The sequence below is a fragment of the Coloeus monedula genome, assembly GCF_965178545.1.
Source record: "Coloeus monedula genome assembly, chromosome: 3".
Lineage (NCBI taxonomy): Eukaryota > Metazoa > Chordata > Aves > Passeriformes > Corvidae > Coloeus > Coloeus monedula.
The window spans coordinates 93,460,162-93,479,089 of record NC_138783.1 but is presented as its reverse complement, the minus strand read 5'-3'; the positions used below and the strand labels follow the sequence as shown (position 1 = coordinate 93,479,089).

The window sequence follows — 18,928 nt, the reverse complement described above, 5'->3', positions numbered from 1 at the left end:
TAGTACTTGGATGGGTGTCAGCAGGCACTCTCCTGCTGAAGGCACTGAGCTGTTGCCAAGCCCAGGAGGTAATTCACTCATCCCCTCCTTGCTGTCAACCCCTGCCACCAGTACTTACAGCTGCCTCTGACTTCCTCACCCTTCAGGAGCTCACCTGCTGCTGGCTAGCACTCCCTTTCCATTCTTTTTTTCCCCCTGCTTCCTGGGTTCTTTCACACTGCTGGTTTAAGCAATTCCATCTTAAGGAAACAAGGTCCTTACAGTCTAATTGTCCTGAATGACTTTGGTTTGGTTCCTCCCTCATTTTGTGGCACATTGTGTCCATCACAGGAAAGCGAGCCAGGCGAGTGTTTTGTTTGCAGAATCAAGGCTGATCCCACATGTTGAGAAATGTCTGCCCATGCACCGTGTATCTAACATCTTCCAAATGCGCATCACTGAAAAATTATATATACCAGCTTATAGAGAATGTGGCCTTTGCTGCAAAGCATTTCAAGGGGTGATTCGTTTTTGGGAGAGAAATTGCCTTTGAAACATGCTTGGATCAGTCCAAGCCACATTTGAGGGCTTCACTTTCACATACAGCTGGCACTGTGCCTGAAGAAAGGTGTACCTGGCCAAACAGGAACATGTGTATGGTGACCTGTTGGCAAGGGTTGTGCCAGATACTGGTGCTTTATTAACTGCACATGGAAAGCGAGTGGCTGTACTCCCAAACGCAAGGGGACAGCCAGTCTGGACAAAAGGCAAAGAGAAAGTACTCCTGGGAAAAAGGCAGGCAGAGTTGTTACCTTCTCCTTGTCTGTTCTTTCCATAGCTATTACCACACTGATGAAGTATCTCAACTTCTACCAGGCTGTGATTTCTGCCTGCTGATTTGAGGGTCAAGCACCATTTTTCCTTTCTTGTTCATCAAAATAAATAGTCAATAGGCCAAAAGAGTTGGGCTAGGGTAATGAAGGTAAATTTTGCTTCTGCATTAGGAATTCATACAGTTCTCTCTTGAAATGACCATGCGAAATTACTGTTTTGGTTTAATCTCTCCTAAAGCTTTGCTAAGACTCCAGTGGTACCAGAAGGACTATAAAACTAGTAGCAAATTCATGGCACCGATTTAGTAAAATAAATCTGGAAGGGAATCTGTTCTTTAGAGTGAGCAATTTCTTATTACCTGCAGTCAATCAGACTTCTGTAGGCACCTTTCACTGCACAGATAATCACCCAAACATACACAAGGTGACTTCTGAGCATAGAACTGTGCTTAAATAGTCTGGAAAAAAAAAGTTTGGTTTATGGCAAAAGGTGTCAAGAACCACATACTTATTGCTTAGCTGCCAAGTGGAGAGCTTTGGGAGGTGCCAGCATGTATCAGATAGCTGTAAACACCAGGAAAGAAGACACATTATTTCTCTCGAGTTAAGAAGATACAACCAGCAAAGAAAAGATCATGTACACTATAAAATAGTATCTCATGGAATGTGGTGAAGCATCATCTCTCAAGACACTTAAAACTAGCTTGGCACAGCCCAAGCTGGCAGAGAATCAATCACTTGGCATGTCTGTCTTCTGCTCGAAGAACCAAAAAATCATAGACTGGTTTGGGTTGGAAGGGACCATAAAGGCCATTGAGTTCCAATCCCCCGCCATGGACCAGGATACCCTCCACTAGATGTGACCAAATCCAGCTTCTAATACCTGGGGATATTTCTGTGGGACTCTGGCCATAGCTCCTTAGGCTTTAATGAGAGCCCCAGGCAAGACATTTGCCTTTTCCACCTTCAGATAGCCATGGCCTATGTCCTGTACCTGCTCTGGGTACCAGACCATTAAGTCTGCCTCTCTGCACTGTTTTCTCTCATTGCAGCAAACTCAGGACTGGCAGCAACTGCTTTTTTTTTTTGAGCTAACATGTACCTGAGCCAAGGACGGGAGCTGTTTTTTCTTTCTTGAAATTTCAGAAAAAAAAAAAATTCCTGACTACTCTGGCAGCAGAATCAGTTGAAAAATAGTGGTTTGTCTCTTTGAAAATACCTCTTTTGGTTCAGAGCCATCCCAAGAAGTTTTGGAAGTTGCAGTTACCTTTTCTCTCTCCTCTGCATCATAGTTGGCTGGAAAGACAGGTTGATTCTGATTTTCCTCATTGATTTCTCTCTCCTCCAAATAAAACTGCCACTTGGCTTCAAAGTAAAACCAGTGCTCCTGATATTCTGAAGGCAAAAGAAATTAATGATGTAGTATTTCATTTTGAGAACATTTTCGGTTCTTCTTTAACATATTTTAAGGATAATGACAGTGTTGACTGATACAAAACCCCAGGTATTTTACAGTAATATACTGCATATATACTAAGTATGTATGGAGTGGGACATCTAATTGAAAAGAGGGTGCAATGAAAAAAATACTTTCAGAATTTTGTGCTATTTTAATGGCATTTAAGATATATCAAGATGAAATTTTACAAGAATTTACTGAAGAGAACTCCAAGGAAAATATAAGAGTCAACAAAAAGAAAATAATCAATTCTTTGTCAGTTTTTATTCCTTTACTGTGATTAAAGAATATCTAAAAATGCTTCCATGTCCTAAATACAAATTGCCACCTACCTCAGTTATCAATTTTTAATCACATAAGTTCTCCAGTGTTTCTGTTCTATTTTCATCGGGTTTATTGTGTGATCATTCAGGAAAAAACAGATAGGAAAGCCCAAAATTCCCATTTGCATATATTATAATACATATCAAATGTAACAAAAGGGATAAATAACACACACCTGCTATCTGTGCCTATAGAAATAAGCCTTTTTAAGTAACCATATGTCTTTCTCCTTCTTTTCTGTCACTTTGGGAAGTGATCTCTAATCATGCTTAATGTTCCACGTGTAAATAAACTTACTAAATTTAGTTTGCTTTCAACCCAATGCTCTGGTTCACCCTTTTCAAAAAGGCTTAAAAAGGCACCTAAGTCAGTCACACTGAACTGTTAAGCACATGCACCTGCCTGCAGAACTGAGGCCTGAGGGAAACCCTGCCTGGCAAGTTGAGGGGGATAAGGAGTTAGAGAACAGTGGCCCAGATGGCTGAGTATGCCAAGGCAAACTAGCAATTTTGGATGGGACGATGGATGTAAAATAAAATTTAACATTCCCACTTTTTCCTTGTCTCTCTCCTGCTTGGCTGCTCAGTGGTTTGTGCTGCAAGTGGCTGAGAAGCACACACACAACCATACCATTCAACTGAAGGATGTAATCTGATTTTCCTTCTTTTCCTAAAATGCCACAGTGGTGATGCTCTTTGGCAATTAAGACCTTTAAGTAGGGGCTTTTTTGTAAAAATCCAAGCCAGCAATGAGCCTTCAACCACATGCCTGAGACACCCGGAAATGTTCACCTTTTTCTGAGTCTATGACCCAGTTTGACCCCATTTCAAAGAAACCATTCACCAGAGCCCTAAAAAAGGGGAGGTGTTTAGAAAAACAGAGTGAAAGTGCACTCACAGCCTTGAGGCCAAGGAGAGCATCTAGATGCATCTACAGCATCTAGAGGAAAAGAAATGTAAGCAGAGCAAATGTAAACTATCAACACCCACTACAGCAGCTGGTTATGATTGTTTTTAGGAATGTGAGTGACCTGACAGGTTTCTGTCTTTTTTGTTGGTTTTTTGTTTGGTTGTGGCTTTTTTCCTAATTCCCCTGTGACAACAAAGCATAACTGCCCCAAAAATGAATGTTTTCTATGTAGCACCTAAACAAGCAAGAAAGTGTGATTATTCCACAGGTTCCAAAATAGACGGATCAAGCGGCTGAAGGAGATTTTTATTGGGTGGACCTGTAGCACGATCAGAATCCCATGCCACTAACCCTAGCAAGGCTCTGCACCTCCCCTCGAGCCCAGCCGAGATGGTGGTCACATTCAGGTCCATGGAACTATCTGGCAGTAATCGCAATTGGATATCAGAGAGGGGTGTAGAGTCGACCTCTCTGTGACATGGATAACAAACTCCCTGTTTGTTATCCATGGGGGATAATATAGCTAAAATAGGATTTTCTAAAACTGGAGGACTCTGTTTGGCAGGATTTCTTTGCAGCGCATCTCAGCAGCCAAGGAGCTTAACTTTAATGCAGGACACTTTTCCCACTACCAAAATAGGATGAAGCTCAACAATACGGGCACTGGCTGGAGGGCATGCCTCAGGAGTCCAGCACGCATACCTCCACGCTGAGGGGTCCTGCTCGGGTGGAGTGACAGGGACCTGCTGCAAAGCCACTCAGAGAGACGCTCGATCACATTAATCCTGCACCTGCTCCTCATGGGTCTCTGCTAAAAAAATCCTGGTGTGCAATGAGGCGCAGACAAAAACGCGGGGTCTTTCAGAAAGCCTTCCTGGTGCTCCTTTCAGATTTTAAACCAGCAGCTTTTCTTCAGGGGGAAGGTTTAACTTCTGGGTGCTCTTGAGTAAAGATTTCTATTGCATTCAATCTTTCTCAACAGCTGTCCCTTAATCTCTTTCCTTGATGTTTCAGTGTAATGATACTCATCTGTCCATGGCAGGTCTCACCGTTACAAACACATCATTCCCTGGCAAGAGGGGACTAAAGTACCTTTGCCCCAAAGACCACATACATAGCAATAATACGGTAGTAGTATCACTACTACTACAGTAGTAGTTGTGTGACACTCAGTTTTTTAAAAACAAGGCTACAACAGGTTGTATCTTAAATATTTCTTCAGAAAAGCAACAAGTCAAATCTGAGGTTGTGGTCAAAAGCTAACTCTTGGTTAGGGGCATCTGCAGGTGCAATTTTCCTGCCAGGATGAGGAGTGTCAGTGTTTTTTCTTTTGGATGATGTTGAACTCCATTAATTGATGGAAGGCAGCTGAATAATTAGTATCTCAGCAGTCACTTTGCCTAATAACCTGCTAAATATATTTTCCTTCCTCCCCCCTGCCAGCAATCTCTGAAGATTCCCTAAAAATAAAACTGTGCCTTAGGGCATGGTCATTGCTATTTTGCTTTGTATTTTTGCCACTAATACACCAGGCAACTAACTGGTGGTAGAAGGTGCGCCACCTGTAAAGAGCTCACTTCTCTGAGCAGAGAAAGCAGGAGGACAACCTGTTGAGGGAGGAGAAGGGGGAAAGCAGCAAGTTGGAAAGACTAGGGAGTGACATTTCTTCAGTGCCTTTTCAGCTAAACATAGCTTTAAGAAAATAAACTCTTGATTCAAACTCGGTACCTGCCATGTGACGAATGGTCTTCTTACAGTATTCTTCAGCCATCGGCACAACCTTCATCATCTCTCTTCCCCACTGCGCAAGGGGTTTCCCTTGTATAGCATATGCCACAAAGAGAGCTGTGCAAAGGGACCCTAGAAAACCTGGAATTCACAAATAACAAGGATTACCAGTGTGCATCTGTGCTGGTACCATCCTTGTTGTCCTTGTTGTTCCTTGTAAAATCACCAGTGGAATGCCTCATGGCTGTCAGGTAGGTTAACAAATGCACACAACCCATCTCCGCCTGCTTGCAGCCTGACCTGTGGCGCGTCGAGATTATTGGCTAATGAGTGGTTCCCACTGGTTTGCGACTTACATTACATGGAAGGGAGCTTCTGTTCTCAGTGGTGTAATGTGATAGAAATTGAGGTAGGGGTCAAAAATAAACATCATCCACCAATGTGATACTGAAAATCTTCTAATTGAAGTCACATGAAATAATTGACTTGTACAAAGTGATTCAATTACAAGCTGTATCAGCTTGTTTACAGCATCATCCAGCCCAAGAGTGGTGGTTGCTAGATCTAACACTATTTCTGGCTCATTTGACTCTAAGGGAACAAACCCATGTCCCCTTAGAGGAAAGAAGAAATTGTCCAAGAACAACACGCTTGTCTTCTACTTCGGTTACAAATATTTCAACATTGTAAATATTACATATATTATAACTGTTGATGGGCACTCAACACTTCCATGACACCAGAAGCAGTCGGGTTCATTTCTTGTACTTGCTTGTGCTCTTGGCATTCTGTCAAGGGCAACAAAATTAACCTGGTGCAGTGTGCAAAAGAAGCTTAGGAAAACCAGTCAGTTATTTAAATAAATCCCAGGTGAGCAAAGTATTGATGCATGTGCTTCTCTCAGTGCATGGATCCAAAAGCGTCCACTCCTGCACAGAGGCAATCATGAACTTTGTGTGTTTTGCTGAAAGTAAAACCAAATTATTTTAGGAGGTGACAAGTCCAGATGAGGTGATTACTAATTCCCTCTGCCACAAGACCTGCAATAGTGGGTCAGGCCCAAGGCGCATCCAACTAGAGTCCAGTAGATGTTTTCATAAAGAATAGAAGCCTGTGTAGAGCCTATCTGAAGAGTCTCAATCAGGTAGACAGCATCTATCCCAGATGCCACAAAGATCCTTGAGTGCCACATTTACCATGAGGGTGGCAGCAGAGGGTTTAGAGTGAATCAGAGGGCTAGCAGGGGGCAGTGGGACAACTCAGTCAGAGGGTGGCAGAGGCTAGGGTGTGCCCTGAAGGTTTTCCAGGGGCTGGCAGTCTCCCCCTGCCCGCTGCCCAGGCTGTTGCTGTTGCCCTGCTCCCCCTGCTCCCAGCAGCCCTCACACAGCTTGCTGCCCCTCACTGGGGAAGAAAGCACACCCTGGCCAGGGTGTCTGCCTCTGCAACACAGTCAACCTAAGTGGTTTGGCTTCTCCATTCCCCAGAGCAACTAAGCTAGCTTAGTGGCCATTTTAATTACACAGCTTGTTTGATTTGACTTGATAGTCTCTTTGCCTGGTCTCCTTTGAACCCAGGCATATCTGTAGACTTTGCAGCTGTCTGTAGCAGTGAGGTCTGAGGCTTCACTGTGTATAACATGGAGAAGTATTTCCTTTGTCTGCTTGTTTCAGTCCTGATTGACACACTAGTTGGGTTTTCTGAGTCTTTGAGTTATGAGGATCACAACTGGCATTTCACTGATACCTTTCAGGGTGGCAGTGAGGTGCATGTGGCCCTTCCACCCCTCTCCTTCCTGCCTCCCTGCTGTACCACTTGTTTCTTTCCCAGCTGAAAACTCTTTCTGGATGTAATATCTCATTATATGGAAGGTGTCTGACAACTTGGATCCTCCTTGCTGCCATTTTCTGGGTCTCATAAGCCCTTTCTGGCATGAGGCACGCAGACTGCCAACAGTCTTATGGCTGCTAATGCACCACAGACTTTACACACCAGCTTAATTTTCTGCTTTGTTTTGAACCCTTTTCCCCTAACTTTATGCCATCCTGATGGCTTCTCTGACTGCTTCATAGCACTGAGTGTGTTGAACATGTCACCATTCATTATGGTTTTATTTATTGCTGTTTAAAACAGACAGAATGAATACATGTTTACATAGCATAAAATTATCAAAATGACAGACCTGAATATTAAAAACAACATTAAATCTGCTTATTTAGGTTTTGTTTAGAAAATGTTTCAGATTCTATCCTAAAATATGTGGAGTTAGGTTTTTTTTGCTTACTACCTTTACCTACGGTGATTGGATATGACAAAATCTGCCAAGAGAAAAATGCTGTTATCCCCTGAACCATAAATTTGCATGATAACAGTGAGTCATCTAGATAGACATGAATCCTAAAATTTGACCCGGGCAACTAACATGAACATGCTTTGGACAAAGCAGGTTGTGTTTACATATTGGGATTTTAGGAAAGAAAATAACCTGAGGATGCTGTCAGCATAATATACAAGCAGCTATATCAGCCTATATAAGTAACATACACATGTATGTGTTAACCAAGCAAAGTTCAAACTGAGGCCTTGGAGCCTGCAAAGCAGAAGTGGTTTAACCAGGGGAGTTCACAGGAGCCATGTTAGTCCCTGCAGAAGAGCAAATCTGCCTTAGGGATGTCAGAGTGTGGGCATTACCTGTGGGATGGTTATGAGTCATTCGTCCACATTCAATGCTCACTTCAATAAGCGACTCCAGCCTTTCTGGTTTCCAGTATCGCATCCCTAAACACATGGCTTTTGTGGAAGCTCCAAATCCAGAACCTAAAGTGAAGGATAACACCAAGCATTTAAAAGGAGACTGATCTCACACAAATATGTTGGTAAAATGCGAGACAAGCACACTTCATTAATTCAGTTCATGTGTGGGAAGGGAACTCCTCAGGGAATGGGAAATCAACATGCAAAATGAGTTACAAGTTTTGAAAGTTTCTTGCAAGGGAATTTGCTCCTACATAGTCATTCTGGTTTTACAGGTATGTTCCAATATAATCAAGTGCTATGAAGAGCACAGTGGGTTCAGAAAGCAGTGCGCTCTCTTGTTCACAGCACTTGTTTGATCCAAACTCTCATCCCATCTTCACTCATTCTTGGCTGACACTTCTGTTTTGCTTGCTCCAGGTGCCCACACTAGAAACAGAACTTTGAGAAACAGATACATTTTCCCCATGCCCTTATTTTATAGCTGTAAAACACTTTATATGAGCCTCAGAGTTCACCTTTCAATTTTAATGCACGTTTCATCCTGGAGAGCCTCCCCAGTTTCTGCTACATACAAAAATAATGTGTCCAAAAGAAAGTAAAGGCTACAGAGCCAAATCCTACAAAGTTAGGCAATGTCAGAACTGGAGTTTCCCATGCAAACTCAAATTAGTGCTTGTTGTGCTACAGCCTACACTTACTGAGCTTGGTCTTGGGAACATCTTTCTCTGTGCAGCAGAGAATTTATATTGAATAGCTAATTCAGAATTTCTTTTAATCCTCAGCACTGAGTGCATGATCCCAGGTGTTCAACTTTTAAGCACTTCATTGAATGGAGTTAAACTTATTAATGAGTTTCTCTGCAGTACTTATCACAGTAATATCAGGATCCCAGAGAAGTTTTAATGAGCTTATCTTCACAAGGCACCAGTGAGGAGATTATCTCCTCTTTGCAGCTGGTGAGCCAATGCCCAAAAAAGCATTAACTCATTGCAGGCAACCACCCTGAGATGGATAGGCTTTGATTTTTCAAAGTACTTGGCATTTTTCAGCACTGTCTTTGCTCAATCACACTTCCCAGTGACCTTGGGAATAGCTGAGAGCAATCAGCATTTCTCTATTTGGTTCCTGGAAGATAAGGGGCATATTTATGCTACCTAATTTTAGCCTGTGTGAACCTGCATTACAAGCCCAATCTCCTTGTCTTTCCCAGACAGGCAGCATGGAGAAAGGCTGTATGTCCATGAGTGTGTATGATGGCATAGTAGGAGCAACTCAGGGGCCAGAGTGAATTGAAGCAGCAGATGCCAAGAAGCCAAGGTCATGGCTTTCAGTCACTTATCTGCAGAAGGGCCCTCAGCTGCTCCACTGGGATTTGTCTGCTGTGGGAGCAAAACACATGGGGCTCTTTTGGAACACCTCTTGCCATTTACTCTCATCCCAAGTGGCTCCAGCTCCGATGTCCTAAGATTATGAGTATGATACAAGTGGGGTAGTGAGGGTTGCAGGGAGATCTACTTCAAGCCAAACTGAAGCCTGAGCCAAACTAACATAAGCTACCTACTGGCATTTCCAGGTGCAATATCTGAATTTCCCTCTTAGGAAGAGTTCTTCTTCTCCCCGAGAGCAGCTATCCAGGAGCAGATAAAACTGTCTGCCGGTCCCACATATCACACAGAAACCACAAGGAAGAGCCAGGAAGAAAATCCAGTCTTCCAGGGCACCACTCAACTGGGAGAAAATATCTCCTCCTGCTTACAAGACCAAACTCTTCATGAAACCATCTGCTGCTGTAGAGTAGCAGATGAGAATCTTCACTATGCAAACCTGGTTTCTCCAAAGGACACAATCCATGCTGGTTATCCAAGAGGGAAAGCTCTTGTACTGCACAAAGCTGCTAATTAAATAACATCTCTCAGTGTATCCAAAGTGGAAGATGTACTACAGTAATCTGACTTCTGGTTTGGAGGAGCTTCTCTTTCCCACTTCATTGCGTTCCTACAGTCTGGGAAGTTCCATTAAAACCTTCTGCAGTATTAGAAAAGTAAACTTGGTAACAAAAAATTCCATCACATGGAGTAACATTAAACTCAGACAGAGCTTCAGGAGCTGTTAACTCCCATGTCTCATGTCTACCATTTGAACCAAGGACATAAGGGACAGTGAGACTAGTCTGAGCAATGGGTGACACATGTGACAACATAAGGACCGTCCTCCATGATCACACCAAAGGTCAAACCAACTTATCATGTCTGAAAATGAAGAGGATACTTAAAAGAGAGTAAAAGAGAAGTACAATGGCACTATCCCTTTGCACTAACTAAGCTGCTGACAGTTTGTCTCCCTGATCCAGGAGGCAGCTGGCTATTCATTGTTCTGCTTAAAAACCCATGAAGGATTTCCCCTCGGTGAATTTGCCCAGCTCTTTTTTGAACTAACATGAACTGCATCATCTGCAAATTGGCTTTGGAAAATAGTTATGCAGCTTATGTAGGTGTGTGAAGGAGTCCTTTTTTTTGCTTCCTTTGAGCTCATGACCTCTTAGTTTCATTTGAAGCCCCTAGTTGCTGTCCTGGAGGAGATAGTGAATTTTGCTGTACCTATCCATGTTTCCCAGTTATTTTCATTTTCCTTCATGCACTACATTATTCTTTTTTAGTATGTCATACCTCAGTGTGATTTTCTTCACTCTGCACCTGTAGAATAACGAAGATCAGGGTAATGGCTGCTAAGCCCTGAAGAGGATGTGCCTTTTGTGACTACAGATAATTCTGCATGAAAACGTAGAGCCCAGAACCTTTATCTCCTGTGCATCTGCAGCTTAACCTTCTCTTCAATTTTCCCCTCAATTTCTGCATTTTTCCTCACATGTTTCCCTCATGCTCCTCTGACAATATCACCAGCAAAAGGGCACTGTTTTCAAGTGCTTCTAGGAAGCCCAGAAGTTGCTTCCACAGTTGCAAATAAAGACCTGCTTGGACGCTGCAGTCTTGGCCTGAAATATGCACGATACAGGTAGAGCCCAGCTATTTGACTCGGCATTTGACTGGCCTTTCGCAGCGGCTCCAAAAGCAAATCTCTGGCTCAGGGGGTACCACCTTACTCAGATTTTAGTTCCAGTTCTACAACATCAATGATTCTCTTCAGAACAATTTGAAGTTTTAGCAATGGGTCAAAACATTTTTACCATGTCTCAGAAACAGCAAACTCATCTGCATCAAAACTTTAAGCAAATACTGACAGACAAAGAAAGGCAAACACTTAATGGAGAGAACGTTAGCCTTGCACTTATCAATGTTGTAAATGGTAAACAAGCTCTTAAAATGGAAGGTGTTAGACAATCTTGGGCAGGTTTTCTGATGGTCACAGGAATCTCACCAGCCTCTAACATAACCCAGGTATCTCTGCAAAGAGTGTGGCAATGAGCATGACATGAGGTGGCAGAGACACCTTGGGCAGTTTGACTTAGGGATGCAGTGTGCTGACTAAACCCACAAGAATTTGAGCAGAGAAGCATCCATAAGCAATGCAAAATTACCTAAGATAAGTCCATGAAGGCTGGCACATGAACTATTGCTGGAAGCAAGATAAGATAGAATGCCCACAGCAAATCAGACTTTCAGTTCCAGCCTATCTAAAATATAATCTGACTGCTAGGCATTCAACCCCAGGCATTCAATGCCTGTAGCATGTTTTTGCCTCAAGAAGAATTTTGTGCAAATTCAATTAAAAGTTAATTAGGTCCATAGCAGTGCTTGGTCCCGTAGTAGACAGAATATCTCCATTCAGGTCACTGGTTCTTCTGCTCTCAGGGTGAAAAAAAGGCTTCTTTTGATGTTCAGGATGCTTATTTGTCAGACCAGATGGAGAAGGCGGCTTTTAGCTGTCAGATCTCTCAAGGCAGGAATTAATTTTAGATTCTTCTAGCCCAGAGTGTCCCCAAAGCAGATAGTCCATCATGGAAAGCTGGGGAGGAAGAAGGCTGAAAGAAGAGACATAGCTCCAACACTGCAGTGGACCAGGGAACAGCCATACTCAACTGCTTGTTGAACAATGTTAAGAGCTGCTTGGGGCCAACAGTATCTCCCATGATTATTTTCACCAAATTTTATCCAGTGTCAGTCAGAAAACACATGACAAGTGCCAAAGGGGCACTTTCTCAGATCTGGCTGATAGCAGGGTGGGAAAAGTAAACCCTTATCACTCCCAGCAGCTGTTGTGAGGAGCGGGGGACAAGTGAGAGATGCTTTTTTTCAACAGAGAAAACTGGCTGCAGAGACCCAGAAATAGCCATGGCACTGTGCCACCGGGTCTTTGCCATGGTGTTGCATCAATACGCAGTTGTGTTGAGCCAGTGTGCTCTGCAGTGGCTGAGTGTCACACCAACACAGCCAACGCTGGTGTGAGCTGACACCGTTTTATGGCTGTCTGGGTCTCCCTCTGATAACGGGGTGTCTCTACGGCCTTTCAAGATTAATTGCACTGTATGTGTATGCGCATAGCTGCATGAGCATTATTTAACTTGAAGCGGAAATTTTATTCATTGTAAACATAAATGATCATAAAGAGAAGGAAAGAGAGGGTCAGGTGTAGGTAAACCAGGCTATGAATATTAGGGATTGTCAACAAAACAACTACAGTTGTTAGCAGGGGGTCCAAATGGAGAAAAGTCTCTGCTTTCCCTCCAGTGAATAAGTTGGTGCTTAGAGCAATTTACAGGCTTGGCATTTTGTTTCAGATCTGGTATCACTGAAAAGATCCAAGTCTACAAACGTTTAAATGAAAAATGGCAGAAAATATTTCTTAAAATAACCATTAAACTCAAGGACAAAGATCCGGACCCTGAGGCACAGAGCCAAGGACAAAGTCTCTTTAAATAGATGTTAAAAAGGGAGGGGTTCACTTACAAGAGGACACAGTGCCCTACAGAAGGAATTCTTGGCAGATCTCTTGTCATCCTCAGGCAAACATGGAAATGTTTCAGGGGTAGTGGCCTTTGATGTCACGGGGGAAAAGGAAACACTTTCCATATAGCCACAAACACCGAGAGCATGCATTATTCTAGCCAGGGCCTCTAAAAGGAAAGCAGTACCGTACCCTTTTCATTGAAGGGCGTGTGCCAAGCGAGAAGGTGGTTGTCTGGTTTTAACTCCCTGCAACCTTCGATGGTGGCGGGGTCCGGCCGCCTCCCCGACAGCTTGTCAACAGCATCCACATAGCGCTTCACCAGCTCCCGGTACAGGTCTTCTAAACACCAGTAATCTGCTCAGGGGAGGGAAGAGAAGGTTATTGTGTGAAGGCAGAAGAGCAAAACACCACAGAAAACATGTAAGCAAGTTCACTATGCATTTGAGAAATATTCCTGTTTCCATTTCCAATATAACAAGTCATATTTCTGGTGCCACTGTTGACACATTTTTACACAACATGACAATGGGCTGGAGGGAGAATGGTCTTGACTCTCAATTCTCATCTTTCCCTCCATTTCTTCCCATGTTTAATTCCTTCACTGGAATGATGAAGCATTCTGTTAATCCACAGTAGCTGCTGAGGGCCTGTATTTAAGCTCTGTGGTGTGAAGTCATTACAGAGATGTTCAACTGTCTGGTGACAGTGTGGCTGCCATGGGGTCTGGGTAAAGCCAGGTATGCCTAGCTCAGCCCCTGCCTTTACAGATGTGAATCCAATCTGAAAATGAAAGCTGTTTTTTTTTTTAATTACCACATTATAGAATTACTTTAAGAAGTACGTATGACTAGATACAAAAGCAAATTAGCAGCCCCTTTTTAAAATCTGTATTTTATATAAATTTTGTCTAAAATTTGAAGGTCTTACATGCAGGGATCCAAATATCTTATAATACCATTAACAGTGAGCTTTTATAAAAAATATTACAAAAATCAGTAAGAGTAGTAAATCCCTACTGCCTGAAGGCACTTTCCAGCACATAAATTTCTCTAATGTAATAAGTTCACTAACAATATCTGTTTATAGATTATTTTTACCAAGTCCTACAGTCTTGTCTGAGGAGGAACCTTCCCCCTGTTAAACATTTACTGTTTCTTCAGTATTGCTGCTTCTCTTGGCTGGTGTTGTCTGTTGTTGGTCTTGAAGAGTCCTGCCTTTTACTCTTGTCAAGGAAAACCTTCCACTGGCATCTATTACAACTGCGTAATCAGTGGAAACAGAGGCCAAAGGGATTTATCCACTTACGTATTTTCTACATACTTAGAGAAACTCCATTTAATACTTGGTTAGTTGCACAGGTTGAAAGACACAACAGGAGAAGTTCTTCTAAAAATATCTTCATTTTGTCAGAGAGGGTGAATTCTGGAAATCCACAGTTTAACTTAAGAGAAAGTTTGGAGTCCCAGAAGCCAGAGACATTCTGAAGTACCAGTTATGGAGGCAGGCAAAAGAGAAGATGAAGGGTCAAACATTCGTCTTCTTGCACATAAAATAATACCCTACCAGTTATACTGGCCATCCCACATGTAATCCAAAAGAAACAAGACACTGTCAAGCTGCCAGTTCTTTCCAGATTTAGGAGTCAGGTGTCACAGTTTATCCAGATGGGAACCAGAGCAGGGTTTACTGCCTGGCAGTTCCTCCAGAAACCTTGTCCCCAGAGCCAGTCGCTGTGGTCCAGCACCTCCAGGCTGTTCAAGCCATGCCTGGAGCCAGATTGCTGTCTCAGCCATCAATACGACAGGTTCTTTCTTTAGAAATGAACTCTTATTTTTTTAAACCCATGTGTAAGTAAGAGAGGAAAAGGCTTTTGTCATTACAGAGATAGTGTCCCTGGGTTTGATGATGCTGTCCTTGCTCCTCCCTTTTAAGACAGATTCCTCCTGGAAGCAGATGTTTTGTCTATCCTTCATTGTCAGATCAACCTTTCAGTCAGGGCACATGGTGGATTTGGGGAGCACCAGCTCAGTCTGCAGCAGTGCCCACAGCCCCGGTTGCTTGTGGCCATGCCCCTCCTGGGATGCTCTCCATGCAGCCGCCAAAGCGCTGGCCAAAATCCCCTCCCCAGGTTGGAACTGCATTTGTCTTTAACACAAGCCTGCACCTCATGCTTGGCTGCTGCCTCAGGCTAGGAGCTCCCCCGAGGGCAGTGCCCTGACAATGACAACGGGACTGCCTGACTAAGCCGTGGGCAGATTTTGTCCCAGCCTACAAGTATCCCGCAATTGCCCGCAGGTGAGCATCCGGGGAATGCTGTGGCCAGTAGGCAGCCAGCCAGGCAAACAGGATGTGCAAGGAGCAGGGCAGTGAGAAACAGAGGTATTTTTATTGCTTATTTCCCCTCCTTTTTTTTTTTTTTTTTTTTGGCTGGTAATGTTCCAGTCACCCAATATATTCTTTAGAATCTGTTTCCACAGCAGTAAGGGCAGGTCCTCAGGGCTGGTGGCAGACGCCTTCAGCCTCACAGATGTTTCCCTTCCTCTGCTCCACTCTGTTGACGTGGGTGATTTGGCACCCAGGCTGGGCCATGGGCAAGCCATGGGGCTTTTTTGCATTCCCTGTGGGCAGGAGCAGTTCTTGTTTCCCTTGTGGGAAGCAGGGAGAAGGACTTGTTTTATCCCACTCACCAGTGTTGCTGTGAAATGAAGATTTCTTACTAAAATTCCCCACTCCATCTTGCTGTTTCCTCTCCAGCCCATGAAAGCACCTTTTTAAAGTGCTTGTCTGATCAGCTTACAGGGAAATAAGAGTGTAGGATAAACACAGCCAATGGAAACGATAGCTTAAACTTTTTTCTTTAGAGCAATTTACAGGCTGCTATATTTAAAAAAAGAATTATTATTTTACTGTTGGTCTAGCTGACTTGATTACCCAGAAGTTATGGTTTTAGAGGGTTCAGTAAGCAAGAAACATATGATACGTATTTAATCATAGCCTATATTCAGAAATATACTAGTCATCTTTTTTCTTGTTAGGCTGACATCTTGCCCGTATCTTTAGTGTATTAGCTACTCCTTAAACCATTGGTTAGCTAATAGCCAAGTATGAAGTGTCCTACACACTCTTCAACTGATCTCTACATACTAAATTTAGAGCAGATTGGAAGCAGGCAGATAAAGGAGTGAAACACTAGCACAAGGGAAATCTCATTGATGTGAAGGATACTTGGCTACACTGCGAGCTTCTGCTACTGGTAGTTATGCAGTGTTATGAGTTTTAAGAAAAATCAGGAATATTTTTACAGAGATTAAAAAAAATTGAATCATTGTGAAGAGGCAAAATATTGCTGAGAGGTCACTGTCTTCTGGTGTACTTTCTATGATCTTGCCAGTCTCAGAAAGCTCTAGTTTGATGGGTAAGGTGTCGATACAAACACTGTCTTATCTTAAACAGACTACCCCACCTTAAGAAAAAACAAATGTTCTCTCTCAAACCATTGTGATTTTAGAAGACATATCTTAATAAATTCCACTATTCTGACAGATTTCATCATAAACACAGAATGTTAGGATACTTTTTGGACTAAAGACATGGAGCTCTCCTAATAAAACAAATAGATTTTTTTCTGGCTTTGCAGATGCAACCCTTTGTCTGAGGGGCAGCAAAGAGGAGACAGCACTAGTGCTTTTAGCCTGAAAGAGGTACTAAGGTAACTCTACTCCAGCCTGGAGTTCTGGACACAAACACGTAAAAAATGCACTCAGAAGAGTTCTTATCTTTTACAGAAGGATATCTAGTGGCTATATTATTCCCTAATGTATTCCAGCATACAGACAATCTACTTGGCAATTATTTTTGTTATGCTGGACATGTGATATTTTAGTCTCTAAGCTTTAACCAACTGTATATCTCTAGAGAAAATATAGGAAGAGCCCCTCCACACTCCAGAAATCAAGACGACCCCCCAGTTCGTGAGATGGTCACAGGATTGTAATGGAACAGCCAAACTAATGCACATTCTCATTCATGTAAGCAGCATTTCTGACATGCTTTCTTATGACTTCCCCAGCAATCAGGCTTATTCTAAGAACTGCAGCAGCTCGACAGTTCTGCTCCTCTGCAGACTGCGTTCGCCATTCGCGCCGTACCTACCTGTGATGACAGCCTCAGCTGTAGCCATGTGCATGAGCGTGTTGTCACTTACTGGCCACTTGTCAGGAGAGAGCACCAGGTTCTCAAGCCCTCCAATTTCCTTCAGCTCCTGCTGGATTTTTGCACCTAAGGCATTGTTTTCTCGGGAGAAATTGCGATAACCGAGAGCATCCCCTACTCCAGCCAGAACAAGCGCAGCCTTAAATTTATCCATCCCCAAGACACTTTCCACTTTCCTTTTGCCTGAGACAGCCACCGAATCTTGATCTTCCTTTGTTCCTTTGCCTTCAACTCAGCTCCCCCGACACTTTATATCAGCCATTGTGTCACACCAAGAGCTCTCTCTATAAGGCAAGGACTTCCTTTTCTGGCTCTGCAGATGCCATCTCTTGTCTGGGACCCGACAGAGAGGAAATATTTCATAACCCAGGGATTTTGCAGAGGCTTTGTTCAATGAAACTGTAAGAGCAGACCTGCAAAAGCCTCGTTTCTGCAACCCAGCTTAAAGCAAGCCAAGAGATCCTTAGCCCTACCCAGGCAAAGTAACTCTACACCCAGAAAAACAGATGCCTCCACAGGGGTGCTTATTTATTCAACAACTTGTAAATTAATATTTTTTCTTCTGCCCATTTCTGATATGCTGAAGTCAGCCTCCCTCTCAGGGACCAGTCAGAAGTAAAGGCTATTATAAAAGCAGTTTTCCAGGCTCTGTACACACTAGAAGGAGGGATCAAGGAGTAAGAAATCTAGTGAAATGCAGATGACCTCTCCCGTTTCTAATTAGGTCCCATAGAAATATTTTGTTAGCAGCTTTCTTGTTCTGTTCCACCTAGTACAAGAATGTTCTGCTAATTCACTGCACCCCTGGATATACACTGAGCAAAACACCAACTTCAATTCCATGCCTCTTAGTCCCTGGCAAAGAGTGACTTTTTCCTGAAGATGAGGTCAGTCCACACTTGGACTCTGGAAGGAAACTATTTTGAAAGATGTATTGAAATGGCATCCTGTGAGTCTAATAAAATCCGAAAGACTCACAAACAACTACTACTACTTTACAGATAGAAATAGAAATGTAAATATAAATGTAGGTAGATAAACAGAAAGCTTTGATTGACTTGACTATAATTTTGATAACAGATACCAGGGGAAAGGTCTTTGTTTTCTTTGATTTTTTTCAGAGGGCAATACTGATTGCTATCCAGATGGAAAAGGCCAGCAGTGTAAAGGATGCACCATCCTAGCACCCAAAGCAACAAGTTAATAAGCAATAAGTTAATCACAGTCTGAGTTATTGACCTGTGTAGAAATATCTCTGTACTTAATGGAGTTTCAGGACACAGAGAAGCATTGCCATACTTATTCTACATTAGAAGAAATAAAGTGCCCAAATGGTGAAAGCAGCCTCTGTTAGTGCACTCTTGCTTTAAAGATTGGGATTGGTTAACAGAAGAGCTGAAAAGGACACTGAGAGTGTGTTATCATTGCTAGAAAGCAAAAGCTCTACACTGAAAAACCCCCAAAAAAATGCACCCCCCAAAAAAAGAAAGGAGGACAATTATGCCTTAGGGACCAGAGGATATGCAGGGACAAGCATCAGAGGGGCACAGCAAGCCTACTCCTGGGCTGGCTTGCCACAAGTGGTGGATGCCAGCCCCGCTGCCCTGTGCGGGGCAGGGGGAACAAGCATCATCTCCCACAACCAGGGCATTTATGTAACACAGAGGTAATCTTAGAGTCACCCCTGCACTGCCCGTTACCTCACGTTCCACGTGTCTGAAAACAAACACTAAAAATGGAAAACCAAGGCCAGGGCAGCTTACAGAACACACCAGGCAGAAGCACTGACGTTGACATCTCTGTTACAGGTCCATCCACCCCTCTG

The 18,928-nt window shown here is 43.1% G+C and overlaps 1 protein-coding gene across 5 annotated transcripts in view; it reads right to left on the bottom strand.

The window, feature by feature from the left end:
- The window catches only part of ADPRHL1 (ADP-ribosylhydrolase like 1), a 38,696-nt gene extending 20,792 nt beyond the window's left edge, over positions 1 to 17,904 (bottom strand). The window contains exons 1-5 of one of the 5 annotated variants that reach the window (XM_082278801.1): positions 17,044 to 17,904; positions 13,081 to 13,245; positions 7,921 to 8,046; positions 5,233 to 5,373; positions 2,080 to 2,207 (exon numbers count right to left, since the gene is read on the bottom strand). In XM_082278801.1, coding sequence (XP_082134927.1) covers positions 2,080 to 2,207; positions 5,233 to 5,373; positions 7,921 to 8,046; positions 13,081 to 13,245; positions 17,044 to 17,257 — 774 coding nt within the window. In that variant the 5' untranslated portion in view covers positions 17,258 to 17,904. The remainder of the gene's footprint in view (positions 1 to 2,079; positions 2,208 to 5,232; positions 5,374 to 7,920; positions 8,047 to 13,080; positions 13,246 to 17,043) is intronic. The other 4 variants (XM_082278802.1, XM_082278803.1, XM_082278804.1 and 1 more) reach the window with 4 other exon arrangements.
- Positions 17,905 to 18,928: the final 1,024 nt, after the last annotated feature.